This window comes from Lepus europaeus, chromosome 4 (genome assembly GCF_033115175.1).
Source record: "Lepus europaeus isolate LE1 chromosome 4, mLepTim1.pri, whole genome shotgun sequence".
NCBI lineage: Eukaryota > Metazoa > Chordata > Mammalia > Lagomorpha > Leporidae > Lepus > Lepus europaeus.
Genome location: NC_084830.1, coordinates 112,925,847 through 112,948,269, shown reverse-complemented (window position 1 = coordinate 112,948,269; position 22,423 = coordinate 112,925,847). Strand labels below are relative to the sequence as shown.

The 22,423-nt window shown below is 43.8% G+C and overlaps 1 protein-coding gene across 10 annotated transcripts in view; it reads left to right on the top strand.

Annotated features, from left to right (window-relative positions):
* Positions 1 to 22,423, top strand: part of TENM2 (teneurin transmembrane protein 2) — a 979,180-nt gene that overhangs the window by 464,348 nt on the left and 492,409 nt on the right. The window contains exon 5 of one of the 10 annotated variants that reach the window (XM_062189660.1): positions 16,103 to 16,129. The exons of 8 other annotated variants lie outside the window; for them this stretch is intronic. In XM_062189660.1, coding sequence (XP_062045644.1) covers positions 16,103 to 16,129 — 27 coding nt within the window. Of the gene's footprint in view, positions 1 to 16,102; positions 16,130 to 18,552; positions 18,692 to 22,423 lie in introns of those variants that run through there. One more of the 10 variants, XM_062189669.1, reaches the window with a different exon arrangement.

Sequence of the window (22,423 nt, the reverse complement as noted above, 5' to 3'; positions counted from 1 at the left end):
TTCACTCCACAAATGGCTGCTAAGGTCGGTGCGCTGCACCGATCCAAGGCCAGGAGCCAGGTGCTTCCTCCTGGTCTCCCATGTGAGTGCAGGGGCCCAAGCACGTGGGCCATCCTCCACTGCCTTCCTGGGCCACAGCAGAGAGCTGGACTGGAAGAGGAGCAACCTGGACTAGAACTCAGCGCCCATATGGGATGCCGGCGCTGCAGGCAGAGAATTAACCAAATGAGCCATTGCACCACCCTGAGACTTTCAAAACTGCTCTAATAAATGTGCTGGGTCAGCACTTAGAACCTAGGACTTCTACCGAAGAAGGCTTCAGGCAAATTCCACAGGTGCTGAGGGAGGCAGTAGGAGAGGCAAGAGTCACTGGAAAGCATGCTGCCAGGCGAGGGCGCCCCACTGGGAACTTCAGCTGAAAGAGGTGCCAACAGGAAGCCCCTAACAAGGCTCATGAAGCAGCCCCACCACACAGTTCTGCTGGGGCACCCTGCCTGCTCCTGGGAGCTGTGAACCAGGCTGGTTAAACCCCTGCTAGACCTGTCTGCACACAAGCACAGGTCTCCCCACTGAATGGTAGCAAAAATGAAGCCGAGTTTATGAGTTTCGCCCAAGGCCATAGAAGCAGTCCATGTCACACCTGGGATTGGGATTCAGATCTTTCTGCCTTCCAGAGAGAAAACTCCTGTCGCTCTCCATCATGTCCTATTTTTAAGTTCATTAGTTAACCTCTGAATACTTAGCCAGTTTTAAGAGCCAGGAAGTCAAAGAGTTTTAAATGGATGAGCCTAAAGTGGTCATCAGCTCATTGGCGGGCTCAGCCTCTGAGCCGCAGCAAAGGTTCCGGGGTTCATAGAGAGGCTGTCTGCTCATCCACAAGCTTCCCTGGGAGGAGGGCAGCGTCCTTCCTCTGATCAGAACATGCCTGTCACAGAGCGCCGGCGGCTACTGAGTAGTGTCTGCTCCAAAGAGCCACTGCCCCAGCCGGGGAGTCCAAAATCTGTCTTCTGGCAGAGGCTTAACTGTTTGGCTGCTGCTTTGGAAGGTCCATGCTGGTACCTCCCAGGAAGAGAGAACCCAGCTGGGAAGCTGCCAGTTGCAGGCAATCTTCTCCTTCATTTCAACTCAACAAGGATTTAATGTGCTCCTGCTGAGGGTCCAGTCCTGTGGGGTATGCAGCCCTCTGGGGGTCTGCAGTCCTGCTGGGGAGTCCAGACACAGAAGCAGGAGGCAGCCAGATGATGCATCAGGGCTCTACCTAATTAAGAGCTCCACCGTCAGGCCTGCAGGAATCCGGGGATTGTTCCCGGCTCTTCATATAGCACTGGCCCTACAAAAAGCCTGCTAACAGCATTTAGTAAAGGCCCAGTGAAATTTTCCCTGCCCTGTTGGCATCCTTTAAAAACCTTTAGGACATAAGCAATAAATTAATTAATTAATTAAAATAAATAATAAGACAAAATACCACTGCCTCTGAAAGGGAGACCTCCTAAGACTGAATGGGGCTGTCTCTGATGGGTTAGACTCTTTCCCAGACAGTTCCATGGGGCACTACGCCAGTCCCTAGCACACTGAGGTCAAAGGGAAGCCAACATCAGCCCCAGCTGTCACTCTGCTGCTGTTTGTCAGCCTCACCATTCTAAACTCCTGGCTCCTATTTGCCTCCTTTTTATTGCTCTGGTACTTAGGCAGTTTTGTTCTTGTTTTTTCCCACATGCACTGAGCACCCACAGGGTTCCTGGCACTGTGGCAAGCGCCTGGGTGGCAGTGGATTTGTAACTCAGAAGACAGATTGCTGTGCATGACTGCTTCAAGTCTGGCATCATGGTAGCGAGGTGGCAATCTCTGGCTGTGTGAAGTTCTAATTGTTTATATAATAACAGCATCACACTGGGGGCTGTTAGAGCCCAGAGGGATGTGTTGGGTGTAAGCTTCTGTTGCTGTAGACACAAGTTTGCACCCTTTTGGTAGCCTCTCACCTCCTGGCAGGGTGACTTCTCCAGCTAGGTCATTTGGTTTTAGAAGACTTATTGCAAGCCTAATTAGGTAATTATTAGTAAAATAATTTGTTGGCTGTCTTTCCCCCTTGCAAGACTATAAATTCTATGAAGGCATGGAGTTTTCATGTCTGTGGCCCCAGTGACTTGAACAGATGTGGCCCAAAGTAGGCCATCCATAAATATTTATTAGAGGGATCATGTTAATTATCTAGGGTAGCCATAATGGAAGTCTACAAACTGGGTGGCTTAAACACAGGAAGTGCATTGCTTCAGACTTCTGAGGTGCATTGTCCAAGGTCAGGGTGTCAGCACACTTGGTTTCTGCTGAGGCCTTTCTCCTTGGCTTGTGGACAGCCACCTTCTAAACCCTGTGTCCTTTTGTGGTCTTTCCCGTGTACATTGCATTGCAGAGGTTTCTCTGAGCTTTGGAGCAGGTTGGTCAGGGACTAGTCTTGAGCACATGTAGTCATTATTGCTGCTCTCCCCTGTATCCCACTCTCAGTCCATTCTTGTTATTATAATGAAATACCCAAGGCAGACTACCTTCATGATGAAAAGAGACTTCTAGCCCATCATGTCCTTCCTTTTCTTATAAGAGCACCAGTCAGTATGGATTGGGGTGTACCCTGTATGCCTCATTCTAACCTAACCTCTTGAAGGCCCCCATCTCCAAATACAGTCATGTTGTAGTATCCTGGGGTCAGAACATGAATTTATAAATTTGGAAGTGAGGGAACACAGTTCAGTCCATCCAGGGATGAGTGCTGACAATCAAGTGAAGTGTATCACAGAAAATTGGTTCACATTAAAGTGAAAAAAATAGAGAATTATGTGCATAAGTATTATCCTAAAATGAGCTAAGGTTATCTCTCCTGATAGTATCAGTCTCCCACATATGATCCCTTGAGTGGCAAAGGACATGTGTCTTTGTAGCCAGAGGGCCAGGAATGGCGCTCTAGGTACAGCTGGGTCATAGTTGAGCTCTGGAAGTCAGGGCTAAACTACTTCCATTTCTGTCCCTCAGTTCCATAGTCTACAAAATAAAGGAGTTGCCACCATGGAGTCACTCTGATTCTATGTAAAGCAGACCAGGAGGAAAACATCCCTCTGGCTCTTCTAGTTGATGAAGGGTGTTAATTTCAGTAATTCTCTTTCCTCTAAGACTCTTAGAGAGAAAGCAGGAACCTGGAGTCTGTTCTGTCCTTTCCTTAGTGGCATTCCAGTTATGTGTAAGTCAGCATCTTGGGAAGCAACCTCTCTACCCAGGGAAGCAATAAGGAAATCACCATTTAGAAGAAAACCCAACAAATGCTACTGAATCCCATCTAGCTGACTGGGAGCAACTCCTTGCTGCCTTCTGTCTGTCTTCTTTTGTCTAGGTAGTGACTGACTATGCAGGCTTAGATGTAATTTGAGACTCCCCAAAGCTTCATGTGTTGGAGGTTTTTGCCACAGTGTGGCAATGTGGGAAATGGTGGAAGCTTTAAGAGGTGGGTAGGTCCCCATGGGAAGTCATGAGGTCATGGTTGGGAAGGGGGCGGGTACCTTAGAAAGGAATGCTTATCTCCTGGAGTGAGTTCTCCTGAGAGTAAGTTGAAGGCCTGGGCCTGACCCCTGAATCTCTCTCTGGCTTCTTGTTGGGCAAGGTGATCTTACACTCTCACATGCACCCTTCTATTAGCTTACCACCAGAGACCAAAACCATAGGGCCCCCCCCGATCCTGCATGTTTAATCCACAACCATGAAGTATTTAAGCCCTTTTCTTTCTAAAGTTAGCCTGCCTCAAATATTTCATTATAGTAACATTATAGTGCATTCTTTGGGCAGCAATAAAGGCCATGTTTTCACAAAACTAGCAGTTGAACCGTGGTTCCTCCACTAGCTTTCCCAAAACTCCCAATAAATAACTGTAGAACTCAGTAAAGAGCTACATCTGCCTTCTGCTCATAGTTCCTATTCTTCCCTGGTTCAGCTACATAGTTGAGACATTATCTTGAGCTATGAAATGACACAGCAATAACATGTGGGCTTTTCTCCCCGTTGCTAGTGTAGTCCTCCAGCAATATGTAATAACTCGTTATTGGCAACCTTCTCCTCCCCTGGTTGTCTCCTGGAAATAGTTGTTCCACTGTGCAAGAACTTGCTACAGATGCTACTAAAATAAAATCCCTAGAATAATTAGCAGATGCGGGGGTTTCTGAAATGTTTCATTAGTGAGTTGTGCTGGTCTCAAAGTCTGCCAGCTTGCTCACTGCACTCCAAAAGCAGGATTTTAGCTGCCTTTGTTTGGATTTGCATATGTTCTTCCCATTTTCATTTACCGCCCCTCTGCCCAGGAAATCACCTCTCTGAATCAACAATGAGTTTCCAAATCTATATGTCTTTGCCTTTCCAGTTACTGCCTTCACTTCATTTACCCAGTCACATCAGGTTATGGAAACATGGACGCAGAAACTTGCCCAAATAATTGCCATCTCAGAAATTCAGGGCCATTTGCATTTCAGCATAAGACAGCAGCATTGGAAATACACTGATGGAACTTGGGAAGCCTTGCACATCCACGGCTGATAGAATATTTCTGTCTGCTCTTGGGTTGTGCAGTCAATTGACATTTTGTTGACTCTACTTCCCTTCAATCTCCCTTTCTATATAATTTCAATTCTCCTTCTGCTAGGATTTCCTATTGCTATTCCCAGTAGTTTTATAGCTCAGCTCAGCTAGTCTTTGAGAAACAATGCCCTGCTTCTCTCTTCCTTCTTTTCTATTCCATGTCCTACTTAATCCCTTTCTTACCTGTGCACACACAATTGGGATACTGCAAAGATAAAACACTTCAGCTTCAGTGACTGCGTAGGGACCCATGAAAAGGACCTGATTTAGTTCAATCTGAACGTGGCTTTCTATGCCACAAGAATGAGATCAGGACGGTCTTGATTTTGTCCTACTGAGAAAATGTTTCCCTAACCTGTTTCTTAATTCTCACTTGGCAAACCCTATGTCTGCCCTCCATTGCCCCATCTTCCTGAGCTGCAGGCACACAGGTCTTCTTCAACACTACAAATGTGTCCAGCTCACTCCCGTCCAAGAGGCTTGGCAATCACTGCTCCCTCTTCCTTGTACCCTTTTACCCTATAGCTGCATTGTGCCCTTCTCATCTGGGAAGCCAAACAGGAGTTCAAGTGTTCCAGCCCTGAAGAAGTCTCCCCTGAAGTTAAAGTGATTTCACCACCTCCACCCCGTCACTCTCTTTTCCACGATCTCAGTCTCTTTTCTCCTGAACCTTCTTAACCTTGTTGCTGTCAAAATTAAACTCCCTGAAGGCTGGAACCTCATGTTGTGGCCCCAGTTTTTTCCAACATCTTTAATTTTGCTTGTCCCAGAGGAGATGCTCAATGTGTATCTATGAGAATAAATTTAGAATAGGGTTACAGAAGGATGAAATAGAGGCAAAAATGCATTTTGTGTTCTCCAAAAAGGAATCTGTGGAGAGAATCCCTTCTTGGTTCTGGTTCCAACACTTAAGTTTGAAGTTCTTTTGGAATTTCCAGTGATAAGCGATGTCTTGAAGGTGGGCTACCTACCTAAGCATCACACAGAGGCTTCAGCTGTAGCCTCTCAGATCTACATGTCGAGGACTATTTGCTACCTGACCACAGCTTCTCCCCTTATGTCCAGATTCTCCCATCACTCCAAATTCCACATGCTGAAAATGTTGCCCTTGACTCTAGCACAGTAACTCAGCAGACCATCTCAATTACCATGTCACTGTGTCACCCATCTGCCCATCTCTGAAGAAGACAAAAAAAAATCATTCATAGACTCTTCACTGTCCTCAGTCCTCATTCCCCATGTATCTTTATGTCACTTTTTATAAAGGAATGATGTCACTTTTTATAGAGTTAAATAATCATGCAGTCATTCAGTGCCTGTTACTATTTCTGGTGAACAAATGGGGTCCCGACTCTCATGGAATTCGGAGCCATCCTCTTCTGTTTCAGTTAGATGGAAGAATAATGAGTGAACCCTACACCCAAGGCCAGCCGCTCCCAGGATCCAAGCCCTCATTAAGTTGTGTTCCTTTTTCAGACAACACTCTCCTAACCCTATCCCCTATCCAGCAGATTACTGTCAACCTACATATCTTGGGTAGCAAGTAATTATTCTTCTTCCTATTCAGGAAACTAAACTAATGTCCAGTTTGGGCTTCCAGTGTTTTTATGTTGAGATTTTGAAATTGTTTGTAATCTGAAGTTCATTCTAATTTATTCCCATGCTTCTCCGAAGATTTCTTCTTTCTAAGCAGACCCTTTACCACCCCCTTAATCTTCATTTTTACTCATATAGTGCCTACCATTTCAAAATACATATTTTTTTATTTATTTGAAAGGTAGATTAACAGAGAGAAGAGGACACAGAGTGAGATCTTCGATCCACTGGTTTACTCTCCAAATGCTTGCAACAGCCAGGGCAGGTTCAGACTGAAACCAGGAGCCCAGAATTTCATTTCATCCAGGTCTACCAACTGTGTGGCTGGGACCCACACATGTGAGCCATCATCTGCTACCTCCCAGGATGTGCATTCCCAGAAAGTTGAATCAGAATCAGAGGCAGGACTCAAACCCAGGCACTGGGATAGGAGAAGTGGGTATCTCAAGTGACAACTTAATGGATGTGCCACCCCCTACCGTGGAATTTAAACTTGAGAGGAAACTTATAGATTATTTAGCCCAACTTCTTTAGAGTTTCACAAAGCAAAACTGAAGTTCAAGGTTAAAAATTTAAAAAGCTAGTTGTAAAGGCATCATCTCCTGACTTGTAAGGCTCTTTACCCAGGAACTTACCACTCTGGCTTGCTTGGTGTATGTCCACATGTCTTACGTATGAGCAGCTATGCTCAGCACCACATTAATATTCTGAAATCGAGTGGAATTAAGAGAGAGGTTTTGTTGAGTACAGTAGGGAGAAGAAACAAGGGAGGAGTTATTGGGCTACATATAGGGAGTCATGTTTGCAGATTCCAGCACCTGTGTTGCCACTGTCATCCGTCTTCTTAGAATATGAGGCATCCATTATAAGCTGCCATGTCCAAATCTTTGAAACCATCTCAACACTGGAGGGGAAAAATCCAGATACCCCCCACACATGGTCCCTTACTGTTTTTCGGTATAAGGCCTGGGAGTTCACTTGCTGGGAGATAGCTGAGGCTAGAGTTTAAAAGTCCAATAATTGTTGACTAATGGTGCCTCAGTGGTAGTTCCAATATGCCAGTTAATGCATAAGGTCTCCCCGCATGAAACTGGACCAAAAAGCTTCAAAGCTGCCTGGCTCCTACTGTTTGTGGAGGAAAACATGAAGGGGGGGCCTCAAAGGAGGGGGCTTCCAGTGGTCGCTCAATGACTGGGCAAGACCTCGTTTGCATGACGAAAAGAGGCATCATCGTCGAAATGCTTTGTTGCCAGAAGACCCTTGCTGCTTAAATGATGTTGAAGGTAACTCCTGCAACTGACAGGGACTAGCAAACACGGAATTAATAGATAAGTAAAAGAAAGCGTCTTTTCTTTTCCTTCCCTGTGTTTGAAAACCTTCCCATTAAGAACACAAGATGCAGTGGCAAACAGGGCTCAGCCTCATTAGGAAGAAAGAAAACTGTTTGAAATAAACCTCAAAGAGAAAGAAAAATGCTGTCATTTTCTTTAAGGACACTATTATGCTCTTATTGACAAGACAAAAGAGTAATAAAGTTGAATTAGAGCAACTATAAGCTTGATAGTTTAGTTAGAGGGTAATAGAGAAACCTTTGCTATTTAAAAGAAGCAAAAGAAAAAGTACATCTTTTAATCTGTGTTTCCTGAAGCAATAACTACTGACCTTACCCCTCACTGAGAGCATTCTTGAGTCTGTTCCAGGTATAAAATTCTTACCTCATTGATACGATCCCGGAATGGTAAAACTGAAAGTGAGCTGGAATAATCTTTCTGTGATAGCCTATTATTTTTGGAGGGACCAGTGTCTGTGGCACTAGAGTGACTTCCTTATGTTCACTCAGCTTTTGGATTCTGAGGTTAAATTCTAGAAAACAACAGACACTGGAACTTGGTTTCTCCCTAAATAGAATCTGTGTGTCTGATCTTAATATGAAATCATCATGCTAAAACCCAGTGCTCGCCTATGACTCTGAAATGCATTTTAAAAGCATCTTCAGGGATTCTGAGTATCTGCCCAGCTCTCGTGAGGGCAAGTTCCTGCTCCCTTTGTGTATAAGGCATCAGGGAGTCCAAGAAAAAGTGTCAGGAATCCCCCATCTTTCCTGCGTGATGTACGTGCTGACAGTGAGCACCGTCACCTCACACGCTGTCCTTGTTGGAACAGGAACAGTGTCTCTCTGGCCCCTGTTGGGAGAAGAATGAAGCAGGAAGACCCTCCTAGCCATGAGTGAGTAATGGGACTCTCCAGCCTGCAGTGAGAGAGGCCAGTCACCTTGGAAGTGACAAGCTCTCCCTTATAATATATTGTAGGAGTTCAGAGAAAGGAAAATGCAATAATTTTTTTTGAGTACTTTGGGCCATTTTCCTCTCTTCCCTCCTGGAGAAGTCAGGGCACGTTTTTATTTGGAAAGGTGCATTGTGCCATTTTATATCATTAGCTCTACCTATTGATAGTTTTGGCTGCCCCCAGTGCTCATGTTCAGGACCCCCTCAGAGAAGGGGAATACTGGCAGCCACTCTGAGCTGACAGCTTTGGGGAAATGGCAGGTTTTAATTGATGTATTATGGGCACTAGGCTTTCTCTCTCTCTCTCTCTCTCTCTCTCTCTCTCTCAAAAAGAAAGAAAGGAAGGAAGGAAGGAAGGAAGGAAGGAAGGAAGGAAGGAAGAAAGATGTGACGGGTTTAGTATTCTCCTAGGACCTATAGATTTTAATATGTCGATTATTTCCCTTTTATTGGAACTTGTGTGTTTGTGGCTGACGGATGGTCTCCCAGGTGCATTAATGTCTCCATGTGACACTGAGCACCAAATGTCAACGTTTCCTTGTCTCTCTTTGAATAAACTTTTTAGACAGGAAACAACCAACACTTTATCCCCCAACAAATATAGATCCTTAGCAGAACAGCAAGTCACCCAGATTCCTGTCAAATTAGCTGCCTGAGTGTTAGTTAATAATTACAATGAGATGAAATTGGAAAGTGAGGCTGAAAAGTGGGAATGCGAGATACCAAATTTCTCATTTTAAAATAGTCCGGGTAGCAGCTCTCTGACAGTCCCTGACGGAGGTGGTGTTCCTGAGGCCAGCAGTTCCGTGGGCATTGACTGTGCGAGCCATCCCACGTCACTGGCTTGTGGCAGCTCTGGGAAGGCAGCAGGGTATTTCTCAAGAGTCTCGTGGCATGTGGGCTCTGTCAATCTGCCCCGAGAAGTCTGGGGCCAGCTGCAAGGGAGAGCTCTGTCTGAGACCTTCAGATACTTCTGCCGTTAGGAAGAAGGGGAATTTGTACTACCGAAGTTTCCCTGAGCATTCTAATAGACCTTAAAAGAAAAAAAAAAAAAAACAGCTTTGTTGAGGTATAATTTGAAAACTATAAAATCTATCCATTCTAAGAGTATAATTCAACAATTTTTAGTAATTTATAGAGCTGGACAACCATCAACATCCTCCACTTTTAGGACATTTCCATCATCATCAAAAATGCCCTAGTGCCTACTTGCTGTTTATCTCTACTCCTACTCCCAGCCTTGGCCACCACTGACCTTAAGACATTTTTGTCTCTGTAAATGAGTCTTTCCTGGATGTTACTTATCAGTGAAATTAAATGAGAAATTAAATATGATGTTAATGAAGCTCATCCATATGGTTGTCTGTTCCAGTTGACTGTTCTTTTTATTGCTGTATAATATTCCACTGATGTGGACATACAGCCATTTCTATATCCGTCTCCCAGCTGACTGACATTTGGACTGCGCCCAGTTTAGGGCTTTATGCTGCTGTGAACTTTCACACACACACGTTTCTTTGTCTGGAAATACTTTTTAATAAATCTCTTAAGTACCTCTTGTTAAATGTTTCTGTGCTCCAAGCTATGCTGATTATTTGCAAAGCACCATTCCTAACCTTCACAACAATGGGCTAGGTAGGAATTTTAATCAGGAACCCAAGGCTCATCAGGAAACAACTCACTTGAAGAATTATTACTGGGATGAAAATTCAAGCCCATGAACTCTCCTCTGTGCCAGGCAACCTCTGTAGCTCCCTGTTGAAAAAGCAAGTATTCCATGGAGTTCTGCTGCAAACCCAGTCACCCACCTCCAACTATATACAAATTCCCATTTACAGTGGATTGGAGGTTTGCAAGTCTGCCCTAGGATTTCAAATAGAAATGTTCTCTTCTGTATTATAGTAGCCCCAGTGGTCACTTCAAATTCAATTTTAACTTTGAGATATAGATTAGTGCACATGTATAAATTTATCAGCTTTGTGCTTAGTGCCAAGCTGGGTACTGTGAAAATACAAAAGATGAATGAGAAACAGCCACAGACCCTTGAGGTCAGGACAATGGAATGACAAGATTTGGACACACATGTCAACTTAACATAGAACCCACTACACATGTAACCGAGAGCTTTGATTGTTTAAAAACCCATGCTGAGACCCAGACTACATACATAACATATAGCTCCTGATAATTTCTTCTAGAGTCATGTGGAAACTGTTGGGGCTAAATTACTGAGAGAGAGAGAAAGAGAGAGTGCCATAGCATGTGAGAGAGTGAACATTGGACTCCACACAATTAGTGAGCTGCTCAGAAGGTATTCTGTGGAAGCACTCAGGAAATGTTCACATTATCTGGTTTAGATCCCTGACTTGTTCCTTACCCCAGCTTCCTTTAATACAGGCTCCAGGAGGCAGCAGGTATTAATTCAGGAGTTGGGTTCCTGTCACCCATATGGGAGACCAGGGTTCAGTTCCCAGCTCCTAGCTTCCACCTAGCCCACTCCTAGCCATTGGGGGCACTTGGGAAATAAACATGCAAAATGGAGCTTTCTCCCTCTTACTCTCTCTTCTCTTTCTGTCTCCCTTCTGCCTCTCAGATGAACATATATAAATATGTATACATACTTCTGGAATTTTACATATGTGTATACACACACATATACACACAGGGTACTTCAGAAAGTTTATGGAATGGAATCAAATGTTGATTTTGATACAAAAAATATTTGAGATCCATGCACATGCGGAGTCTTCAAAAGGGTCATGGAAAATGTGTGTTACCAAGAAAAAAAACTGAATAAATTTGCACATTTCTTGCACAAAAATAAACTCATCTTTTAATTCTTTTTTTCGTTGACCCATGTGAAGTATGTGTGTTTGTGTGTGTGTGTATCAAAAAAAACTACTGACATTTCTAGAGGTTTTTTCATGCATCCCACAAATCTCAATGAATCACCCAACTCCAGGCATGAGACAAGACTTCAGCAAAGAGCAGAATGGAGTCCTTTGCCCTCCTGAAGTTTCCAGTCTCGTGTAGAAGATGGCTTTTAAAGAGAAAAAGCATTGAAGTTGTGGTAAATTGTGAAGTAGAGGATGTCAAGGAGGCTTTTCCATTTATACCTTCATCAAGGACAGAAGTTGAGGGGCTGCTGCCTAAGTTTACAATAAATAAACAAAAAATAACAAAGGCAGACAGAAATAAAAACCAGACCTCGCAAGTCAGTATGTGGAGAAGAGTTCTCAGGGGCAAGTGATAAACCCCGGTGACTTATGGTGGAGGCTGGCAGATGAGAAGGAGAGAAACAGGCACACTTACACGGAAAGCCCTTCCTTCTGTGTCTTCTTAAAATATTCTGCAAATCTTCCATTAAGATTGACAATTTCTCTATCCAGCCTGGGTAACCTAATATGTCAATTCTCTATGTTCCCTGCTCAAGTTAGAGATAACTTATCTTACATTAGCCTATGTTGAAAGAGCCAGTTCTAAGAATCTATTTCTGTTCCCCTATAACTTCAAGATATACCACTGGACTGTAATACTTCAAACTTACAGCCAGCTAAAATGTGCATGCTCTCACCAAACTGGTACCATTGATGAAGCTTCTTCTGAGTCCTTTGATCATGGGGCTGTGGGGATTTCTTCCCTTTGGAGGAAAAATACACCATCTCTTTGATTTGAAGAGACTAAGGACCAAATTTGCTTTTTTCTTGTTCACTGTAGATTTGCTATTCAAAGTCAGTGGTATCCTAAGACTTTTTTTTTTTTCAATTATTTCATGAATTAGGAAACTACAGGTAGTAATCTTCATTCTGAAATGTTTCCAAGTCAATAAGTGTGTCATCCTGTTTTCCATTTTTTTTTTACTACTATGATACATTAGATCTATTTTAAAGAGACTGAGGGAGAGCGCTGATTCACTCACCAAATGGCCACAACAGCCAGGACTTGACCAGGCTGAAGCCAGGAACCAGGAGCTTCATCTGGCTCTCCCACATGAGGGCAGGAGCCCAAGCACTTTGACCATCACCCTCTCTTTCCCAGGCACATTAGCAGGGAAGTGGAAGTTGAGCAGCCAGGATACTAACCAGCATCCATATGGGATGCTGGTGTCACAAGTGGCAGCTTTACCAGCCATGCCATAGGGCTGACCTCCACCATGTTATCATTTCAGCTCCTTCTGTTTTTTTAGTTCTTTGTCCTTCTTTATGAAGTTTCCCCAATTGTTGTTTCTTCCTGCTAGTCAGAAACCTTTAGTTACATGATCATCTTTTCCTGAAAGATTTCTAAGGATAAAAGTCAAGTTTTACCTTTCATAGTCTCCATATCCCATCCCACATATAGTACATTTGAAAATGTACTATAGTGGGGCTGGTGTTGTGACAAAGCAGGGTACACACCTCTTATGATGCTGGCATACCATATGAGTATCAGTTCAAGTCCTTGCTGCTACACTTCCCATCCAGTTCCCTGCTAATGTAACTGGGAAAGCAGAAGATGGCTCAAGTGCTTGGGCCCCTGACACCCACATAGGAGACCTGCATCAGGTTCTGGGCACCTGGCTGCAGCCAGGACATGTCCTGGCCATTGCAGCTATTCGAGGAGTGAACTAGAAGATGGAAAAATCTGTCTCCCTCTCTCTGAAACTGCATATTAGAAAAATAAATCTTTTGAGAGAAAGAAAGAGGGAGATAGAGGGAAAGAGAGAGAGAAAGATAAAAGAAGGAGGGAGGGAGGAAGGGAAGAAAGAAAATGTACTATCCTGTCCTGCTTGCTACCAAAGAATTAGTTTTCCACTTTCCTTAACAAAGAATTTCCCCATCAGTTGATCTCATAAGTTTCCCTAATCCTCTTCACTGGTAACAAAAGGCTATAAAACTGCTTTCACCCACACACAATTTGATTAAATTATTTTATGGCATGGATGGAAAAGCTTTTGTAATTCCACTGACCCCATACTGAAAGTACTGAAGTATAACAATGTTCTATCTTGTAACAGCTACTGGTTTTCACCAAAATAAGAATAATATTGTTAGAAGTGTATCAGCATTTTAAAAATATCCCAAACCCAACAATACTCATTACATTACATATCCTTTGGAATATTGTGTTGCTTTTATCCTAAGACTAGGGAAACTAAGGCAAAAATGGAAAAATATTGTTTAGGGTAAAGACTATACAAGACAGTATACTGAGAACTTACAGGACAGTAGTGAGATATAATCCCTGCCTTTCAAAGACTTACAGTTCTGTAGAGTAAGAAAAAAAAAAAAAAGGATGTTCAGATGCTCATAATAAGATGAACGCAAGGGAATCAAAATCTAGGGAAAGAGGGAGGCACTTGGAACAGGTTGAGCAGAGTGTTAGATTTGTTGGATTTGATACTGAGTTCTGTGATCCACAATTGGGAGGTCAGAAGTGGAAGGCACCAATCAATTGTGTCAGCCATTGCCTTGCTCTTAGCCTTTGACATCTATATTTTTGAGTGAGTACTTTTGATTTTCATCCCTTATCTCCAAAACCATGAATGTTACATCATTGAGGAGAGTCTCCCCTTTCTTGAGAGCAGAGAATTGGGTAGGTACTGGGATCTGGAAATGACTTGGTCTCTAACTGCATTGCTCATTCTGATAAAATAGAAATCTCTCTTTACTCTGACCAGGTGTGTTAGACTTCATCAAAAGTAATGGAATGGTTTTCTCTTAAGGTTAAAAAGGATAAGGGGAAGACTTACAGAACTGGCTCATTATCTGGGTTAAGGGGAAGATTAATGGCCGACCTGGAGTACTGGAACATAGGCAGGAAAGAGCCAAAGACAAGTAGAATCAAAGGATAACCCAGCAAGGGACTGGTACTGCAGGGGTGCCTGGTGCATTTCCCGTCTCCACCTGCAGGAAGGTTTACCCTCTGCTCCTGTGTGCTCCAGTCGCTGCCAAGCAGCCTGCTTGCAGTCAGAGCGCCAGAAGCTCCACGTGCCCCCACTTAGGGAGCCCGAGTCTCGCAGTTGAAACCTTTCTCCGTGATTCACGCTGAGCTGAGGAATTCTTGACAAGGGCGTTGCCCTCGCCATCTCCAGAGGTCCTCTTCTGACCCCAGCACTTCCTGAAACTGTGAGCTGGGTTGTTAAGGGAATGAGTCCAGGTGTAGTGCACCTCTGGTGACCCGACATTTTCTGCTGGGGTGATTGGTAAACCAGAGAGGCAGTCAAGGACGGCCAGCCGGACTTCTAAGGCACATACCTGTGCTTTGCCGCTGGTGCTCTGCAGACTTCTGGAAGCCCTTTCGAATATTAAACTCATTAACCAAAGAAACCAGCCTGCCAACTGAAGAACGCACTCCTGCTTGGAACTGCTGCTTTTATGAAATAAAAGTGACTGGGGAGGCCGTTTCGGCATTAGGGTAGCATCTCCCTCCACCGCCAGCAACATGTCTGGACTGCTATTTGATTTCCATGAGAAGGCTTCTGGGAACTTAGGACTTTATTCTTGTGCTATTGTAATTGTTTCAGGGGATATGCTCCAGGAAGGAAAGCTTACAGGATAGGGCCATAGCATATTGTCTCAGGACAGCTTGACTTGACTATGATATCAGAAAAGACTTCCCCCAAGAAGTGAACTGATTAATGGGAGGTGAGCACGGGAGAAGGTGGACAGAGAGGGAAAACGCTATGGGCCAGGAACTGAAAGAGAGGCAAGGCTGCAGGAGCAGAGAGTGGGAGCCTGGGAAAGGAGTGGTATTGATGAAGTGGACAAGGATCAGACCTCAAAAGACTTCCTGGATCACGTCAGAAAGTACAGATTCTCTGGGTTCTACCTGGGAAAAACAGGAAGCCAGGGAAGGATTTTTAAGAAGGGGGTCTAATGACCAGATCTGCTTTCTAAAAATCATTTTGCATGACACGCATATAAAATTATCTGAGAGACGAGGAGGAGTGTTAAGGAGAGAACTGATAGGAGGTTGTAGGGAAAGACAGCACGATGGGAGAGCATTACGTGGAGGCCAGCGCTGTTCCTCAGGACGTTGTAGCTAGGACAGGAGTGCGCATGTGCACACAGAAATAACCACGTGGAGTCTGTGATCTCACTCTGAGAATTCAGGAAGATAGAGTGAAGTAGCCGAGAGAAGGGGAAACACCTTCCTCCACATCAAACGGGATCTGATGACTTGAGTAGCCTGCGGTTTGCTTTGCGCTGTTTTTGGCTTGTTTGTTGTTATTTTGATTTTATATACAACTGCTTCCAGATTACAACATTACTTTAAATGTGGCTTTCCCACATTTTTTTAAGCTACACAAACACCCACATTTATATTCAGATTCACATTATCTCTGCTAGGCAAATAGAAAGCAGGTTTTGTTTTGGTGTGCGTGTTTAGTTTCCTTTTAGAGTAGAATAAGTGAACTACCCCAACTCTTGAACCCTGGCATCTGGTCATAAGTACAGCCAAGATGGGTTAGGGACAGATCTGTCCTTCCTTGGGCATACTGTTGCTTTGCAAATAATACACACCCAGACACAGACCAGTGACTGTGCCAGTGCGGGTAGGTATGAAGCCTTTATTCTAGGCAACCTACAAATAACTGGTTTTAGAAAGGCACAGGTGAAGTTCTCCTGCAGGTCTGGGAGCGCCTCATGGAGCCACGTGTGTGAGCCTCTGCTGCTGTTTATCACTGACCACAACTACAGACAGCTGACCTCAGTGGGTGTGGCCAGTCAAAAGCCTTGATTTGCAACAACGGAAACCTGACCAAGTTCTTATGGAAAATCTTTTTTGAGTAGAAACAGGCTGGGTTCTACTAAAATTCTGAGCCACAAAAATGCTCAGTTGCTCCTACCGGGAGGTACTAGGAACATTCTACCCATGACTTCATTTTGGCTCAATCTCAGCTTCATTTTGGCGTGATCTTGGGTAAGTCATTTAATCTTTCTGAATTTGTTTGCAAAAATAAATATAAAAGTAGTTAAACTGCCTCATCACCCTAGTGTTTTGCAAACTTAGTTCCAGGTAAAATTACCACTCAGAAGTGCTGTGAACTGAGTTTTCCAGAAGGTTTAGACTAGTATTGAAAATATTTATTCCTCTAAGTGTGTAAGAAACACATTGTAGGCCAAGGGCGTGGGCAGCTATTTGAATATGAGTTTTGGTTTGTTTGGTGGTTTATACTACTGAAGAAATGGCATATCTGAGTTAAGAAAGAAAATAGTTTTCTATTGTTTCCATTCTTAGGTCACACCCAGAAATTTCTGTTCTATTTGAGACTAGTGAAGAATGCTAACAAATCTGCATTCAAAGAAAGGTGATAAAGATACGGAAAAATCTGGGAAAAGCTGCCCTACAGGAACAGTTGCTACACACTGGAAAGCCTTGGTCTTAAGGCCTAGGGATACTTACAGCTGTTTGCCAAATATTGTGAAACTCTGTCAGAAGAAGAGAGATATGACATCCTGGCTTGCTGTTTCCTAGTGGAGCCATTGTAAATCGATGGAAATTTCAGGGTGGTTAATTTGGGTTCAGTATAGAAAAGAAATTTCTGGCAATAGGATGTAGCCAAGAATAGAATGGGACCTTGTTTCCCTTTGTGGCGTCATCAGCAAGATGTTGGAGATGGGTGGTTTTTACTGTCAAAGTGTTTGTGTGTGTGTTCACTCAATCCTAATAACAACTCTTTGAGGCAGCAGCTTCACTATTCCCACTTGATAGGTGAAGAAACTGAGGCACAGGTAAAGCACTTGAGTAAGTTCACACAGTTAGGAAGTGACAACAGCTGGGATTTGAATCCGTGCAGTCTGCCTGTGGAGGCCTCGCGCTTCTCTGTGCCACCGTATCACCTCCCAGTGCTAACGTTGAGAGGTGCTGTGTTTCAGATTTCTGCCTTGAATTTCCTGGGTGGTCTTTAAGGCGTTCACCGGTGGTGGTGCCTCACTATGCAGATACTGTGGTGGTACACGGCGTCTGCAGAGGTGCCTTTCTGAAATGCGTGCATGTCGCTCTGCTGCAGGCATGCGGTCATTCGTTTGCCTTTTCAACACCAGCTGAAGTCGGGGTTCATCATTTCTTGAGAAAATTTTGCCTGCCATATTTATGTCCTTCACCATGTATGCTATGGGCATGTACAAAAAAAAATTACGTAAATAAAACGCCCTACTTGCTGGGTGTATGAAGGCTACACTTGGCTTTGCTTCCAGACATGATAGCCAGCCATGTATCCTCTTCCCCTTCACACACTGCACCTGATAGGGATGTTCGAGAGCAATGTCAGTTTACTCAGCCCTCTGCAGGTTAGCAAACAAAGTGAGAAATGGAATATGTTTTCTAGAGCAGGACAGAAGAAAGAATCTCTTTCAAACTTGATCAGATCTATCTAAAGGGAGCTGACCAGGAAGGAGAAATGACCCCATCTCTTACATGGGTGCTTTAAAATAATTTGACAACAGGTAGTTAAAAATAAGTATTCCATGCTGTCAATCACATCTCATCCTTGTGGATTTTAACGCCTATTTTACTTGAGGGAAGGTGATATTTGAACATTTTATGGCACCCATCAACAGGAATGTGCACATGGTTTCAAATAAGGGTTTTAAGCCTTCTGAAACCAATTACTTCTGCCTAAGTGGAAATGCCAAAGCAGAGATGTGTCAGCAACGCAGAGAATAGTTTTTTTTAAATAAATATACACAATAACATTGTGAAACTGCAGAAACTGTGCGCACACACACACACGCATATGCACAAACCTTTTTAAGAAATGTCTCAGAAAGTCTGTGTCAAACAACATTAACCCAGAGAGATGCAGAAATGTCAGCCACATAACATGGGCAGGCCGTGGGGCTGGCATTTGGCTGCCAGCAGGGGAGGCGTCCTCCCACAACTAATTCCTCAGGAACCTCACGCTGTGGCTGTCTACAGGGAAGGGAGCAAAAAGGGAGGTGGGAGAGAGCAGCTTTTGCCTATTATGTCTTCCCTTCCCAGCTGGAGAGGGCCTCAGCTGTGGCAGCCTGGGACTGCGGTGATTGTCTGTAGAGAGGGGAACACAAAAGCCTAAGCATCCCGTTCCCAGCTTATGCCGATGGTGAGCCATCCTCTCCTGCTCGGGAGTGTTGCTTCCACACCTGAGCTCCAGCCAGGCCACCTTGTATGGAGACTCTGCAGGGCCTCACCTCGGCCTGGGCGTTTTCTCCATGGGAAGGTTGTGATGCAGCCTTTGGGTAAGAATCACAGATATGCATGCATGTGGGGCTTTGCAGGATCCTTGGCTCGTGGATGCGGTGGATGGAGGGTTTCCTTTCACCCTTCTGCGGGAATCCTGGAAAAGGTGGGGACTTGGCTGTATTCTGCACCATAGTTCTCTCACAGGACTTGTGGACTCTGCTCCCTGAGTCCAATTTCTAGTGCGTATCAGGCTGATGATCTGAAATGGGTCTGCTTCCTTCATGATGACTTCTAAGTGTATCACCCAAAAAGTATTCTGGAAAAAAAAATATACAGTGGGAGCTACTAACTGTAAACAGCTGTTAAGTCAAGCATCAGGCGCTGTGGAAATACTTTCAAGTTATCGTGTCTACATCTGCATCAGTGTTTCCACCCTCCAGAGACCTGTTCGTGGCAGCTGTCTGTGTACTAACGGAAACGTGTGATTGGTTCCTCTTTATTGTTGGTCTGTGTTAAGATATTTTTGAAATTGGCATGAAGGAAGAGAGGGCAAATGACCCATTCTGTTAACTGAAGTGTCTTTAGAACATGGGTTATTCTTGCCCTTCATGTCTGATACTCAGTGTGTTGAACAGATTTGTAAGAAACTCCTGGTGTCTCCTATAACAGGTGGCTGAGTTTGTTAACAGATCTTCCCATGCGCCATTTTCCTTAAAGGGTATGCTACCGATGCATCAACTTAAATGGAATAATAATACTCTCTTGCATTCTGGGGTAATTTATGTCTTACAAAGTAGCTCTACTTGTTTAAGAAGACTGTTGGGCTCTCTCTGTCATTAGATCAGTCCTGTGACTTGGATGTTTTTATTCTTATTTGCTTCGTTTTTAATGTGAGGCAGCTAGAGGCAGGTTACTTGTAGACCAGTCTCCGGGACATCTCGAGCTTTTGTTGCCTTATGTGTATGAACTGTAAGGATCACAGACACAGTGACACAAGCACAGGTAGCTCTTTGCATGTTGTGCATTTATGTTTGTGTATTCATGTGTCTGTTGACAGCTGAGATGTATCCTGAAAAAACTGGATGTTCTGTGAGGTGCAAACATGGAGACCAAGAGGTCCCTTTCTGGTTGTGGCCTCTTGGGGTGATGAAGAGCAAGCATGAGACAGATGTGTCTCAGGCAACATGGCAACACATTTTAAAAAGTAGAAATATACACTAAAATAACAACAAAAGGAATTATATATAATATATACTAAAACATGCACCAATGATATTTATTTTCAGTGTCAGGTATTCTGTACTTAGGTAATTTTATACAACTGGATTTTTTTTTTTGTTATACACCTGGCAATAGGTTTTTTTTTTTTTTTTTTTTTTTTTTTTGTAATACCAACAAACACGTGAGTAATGTGTTGCTCTGGGTATAATGCTGTGGTAGCTGTGATGTCACTAGGTAATGGGAATTAGTCGAGTCCATTATAATCTTATAGATACGGTGCTTCATTTACCAAAATGTCAATGTGGGGACATGACTATTTTGTTGCTATTGCCATTGTCCCTGTTTTGCCTACTTTCTTTTTGCTTTGTTGGCTATGCTAGGCACAGTTACGACCTAGAATGAGTTCTACTTGACCATGCCCCGCCTCTTTTTCTACTGCCCCTATCCTCCCCAGCACACACAGCACGAGCATGTACCCACACTTAGGTATAGAGACCTTGAGCTGTTAAGGGTTTATTCTCTTAAGGAGTAAATCCCATAAAAGGTTAATAGTACCTCTCATGAGTCTAGAGAAAACAAAGGGAAGATTCTGCAGTGCGGTGCTTTTGTTTACAAAGGGCCACGAAGAACCAGGGAAAGAGTTCTAGCATCTTGTGGACACCACACTCCAGGCACCTCAGCCTTGGGGAATGAGCCAGTGAGTCCCAGGTAACCAGGGAGGACAAATGCCATTATCACCAGCCTGTGTCTTCTGCCACCTAGACAAACATAGGGTAGTTCCTAAAATCGGCCAGTGAGAAGCCTGGTAAACGAGGAACAGCTCATCAAGGGCCTAGGAGTGTTCTGAAGGGCAAGGCAAACTCTGTGTGATTGAGGGAGACAACACCACCTCCTCCCACTTCCATCCCCAGCGTTTCCCCAGCCAGGGCCATATTGCCAAACCTCCCCATTCAGTGACCACCAGCCTGTGACCACTGGTTCTTTGAGAACACAGAGAGGCTTAAACTGTCCTGTCACAGACCCACATGAGAGTATGTGCAGCTCTGTTCTGGTTTTCCAAATATGGCTGTAAGCACTTACTGTGTACTATTGCTATTGCTTTGGAATGAGAGTAAGGAATTTCGCAAACATTAGTCCCTTTGTCACAGTTTTTGCATTCTTAAGCCTTTTTTCTTAGACCCTGTGGCAATGCCCCGGCTACATTCTAAAATGAGCAAATGCCCTCCCTCTTTAACCACTTACTGCCCTCATGAGTTTGTCCACGTGCACATGTGAAAGTGGGGCAGGATACTACCAGTGTTTGCCTTGACAGGGGCTGTCTTTTTTTATTCTGTTTTTTTAACTTATTCTGAAAAATCTCTTGGGAAATAGATGGAGGGTGGATTCATAAAACCTTAAAATGTCAGAGCTGGAAGGCAGTGTAAATTGCATGTGGTCTAATTGTTTCATTATAATGATGAAGAAAGCAGGTCCCAGGGAGGGCGAGATTTGCTCCACTTTATCATGGTGGTGGCTGTGCTGCTCCTTTTCTGTTTGTCGTTAGCATTCCCCTCCATGTGTTAGCTGGCCTGATGGCTGGCTACATTGATGGCATTTGTGGGTGTCCTAGTCTTCTACCTCATGGTTGGATTTACTCAGTGGGAAGAGATCAAGGTCAGGAAGAAATAAGAAGGGGGAAGGAGAAAAGCAGGCAGGGGCACTGATGACAAGTTTCCTCCTTGGCATGGTGCCAGGGGCTTACTATTTCCTTGTGCCTCAGACACAGACATTTTCAGGTACCCTCTCTATACAGTGTCCCTGACAGATTCCTCCAGTTACTTCCACTCCTTATCCCTTGAGGGCTCACATTGATAATAGTGTCCTTCTTTTGCCTTAGAACATTGCACCACCCCCCTGGCTTCCCTAAGTTTTGACCACAACTATTTAAATAGTCCCCTCATTAAAATCCCCTCACATTACTCAATTTGAATGTCATCAGCTTTCAGCTTTGGACTTTGATAAATTAACACCTGCATCTAAAACTACAGCCCTGAGTTACAGTTGTGATCCCTGTGTTCCATATTAAAGTGCCTCTGTTTGATTCCTGGCTCCAGGTGACTGCTAACAAACTTTGGGAGATAACAGTGATGACAGTGATTGGGTTCCTGCTACCCATGTACAAGACCTGGATTGAGTTCCTAACTCCCAGCTTTGGCCTGGCCCAGCTCTAGCCATAATGGGCATTTGGAAAGCACATAGGGATAGGATAACCTTCTCTTGTACTCTCACTCTAACAGTGTGCATCTATACTCTAAGAAAAAAAATAGTGTTCCCTGATTCTAAGTCTATTAGTTTTTCTACTATATTACACTTATCATGGATAACTTAATACTTTGTGTGAACATTTAATAGCTTTATAAGTACACAATATCCTACAGAGTATATAGTAATATCATCCAATGGTTAAACGCCCAGACTCAAAATCTTGAGTTCAAATCCCAGTTCTGCCACTTATTTGCTCTTATATGGCAAGTTGATTAACCTCCCTGGGGCTCAGTATCCTCTTTTTTTTTTAAACAGTAAAGCCA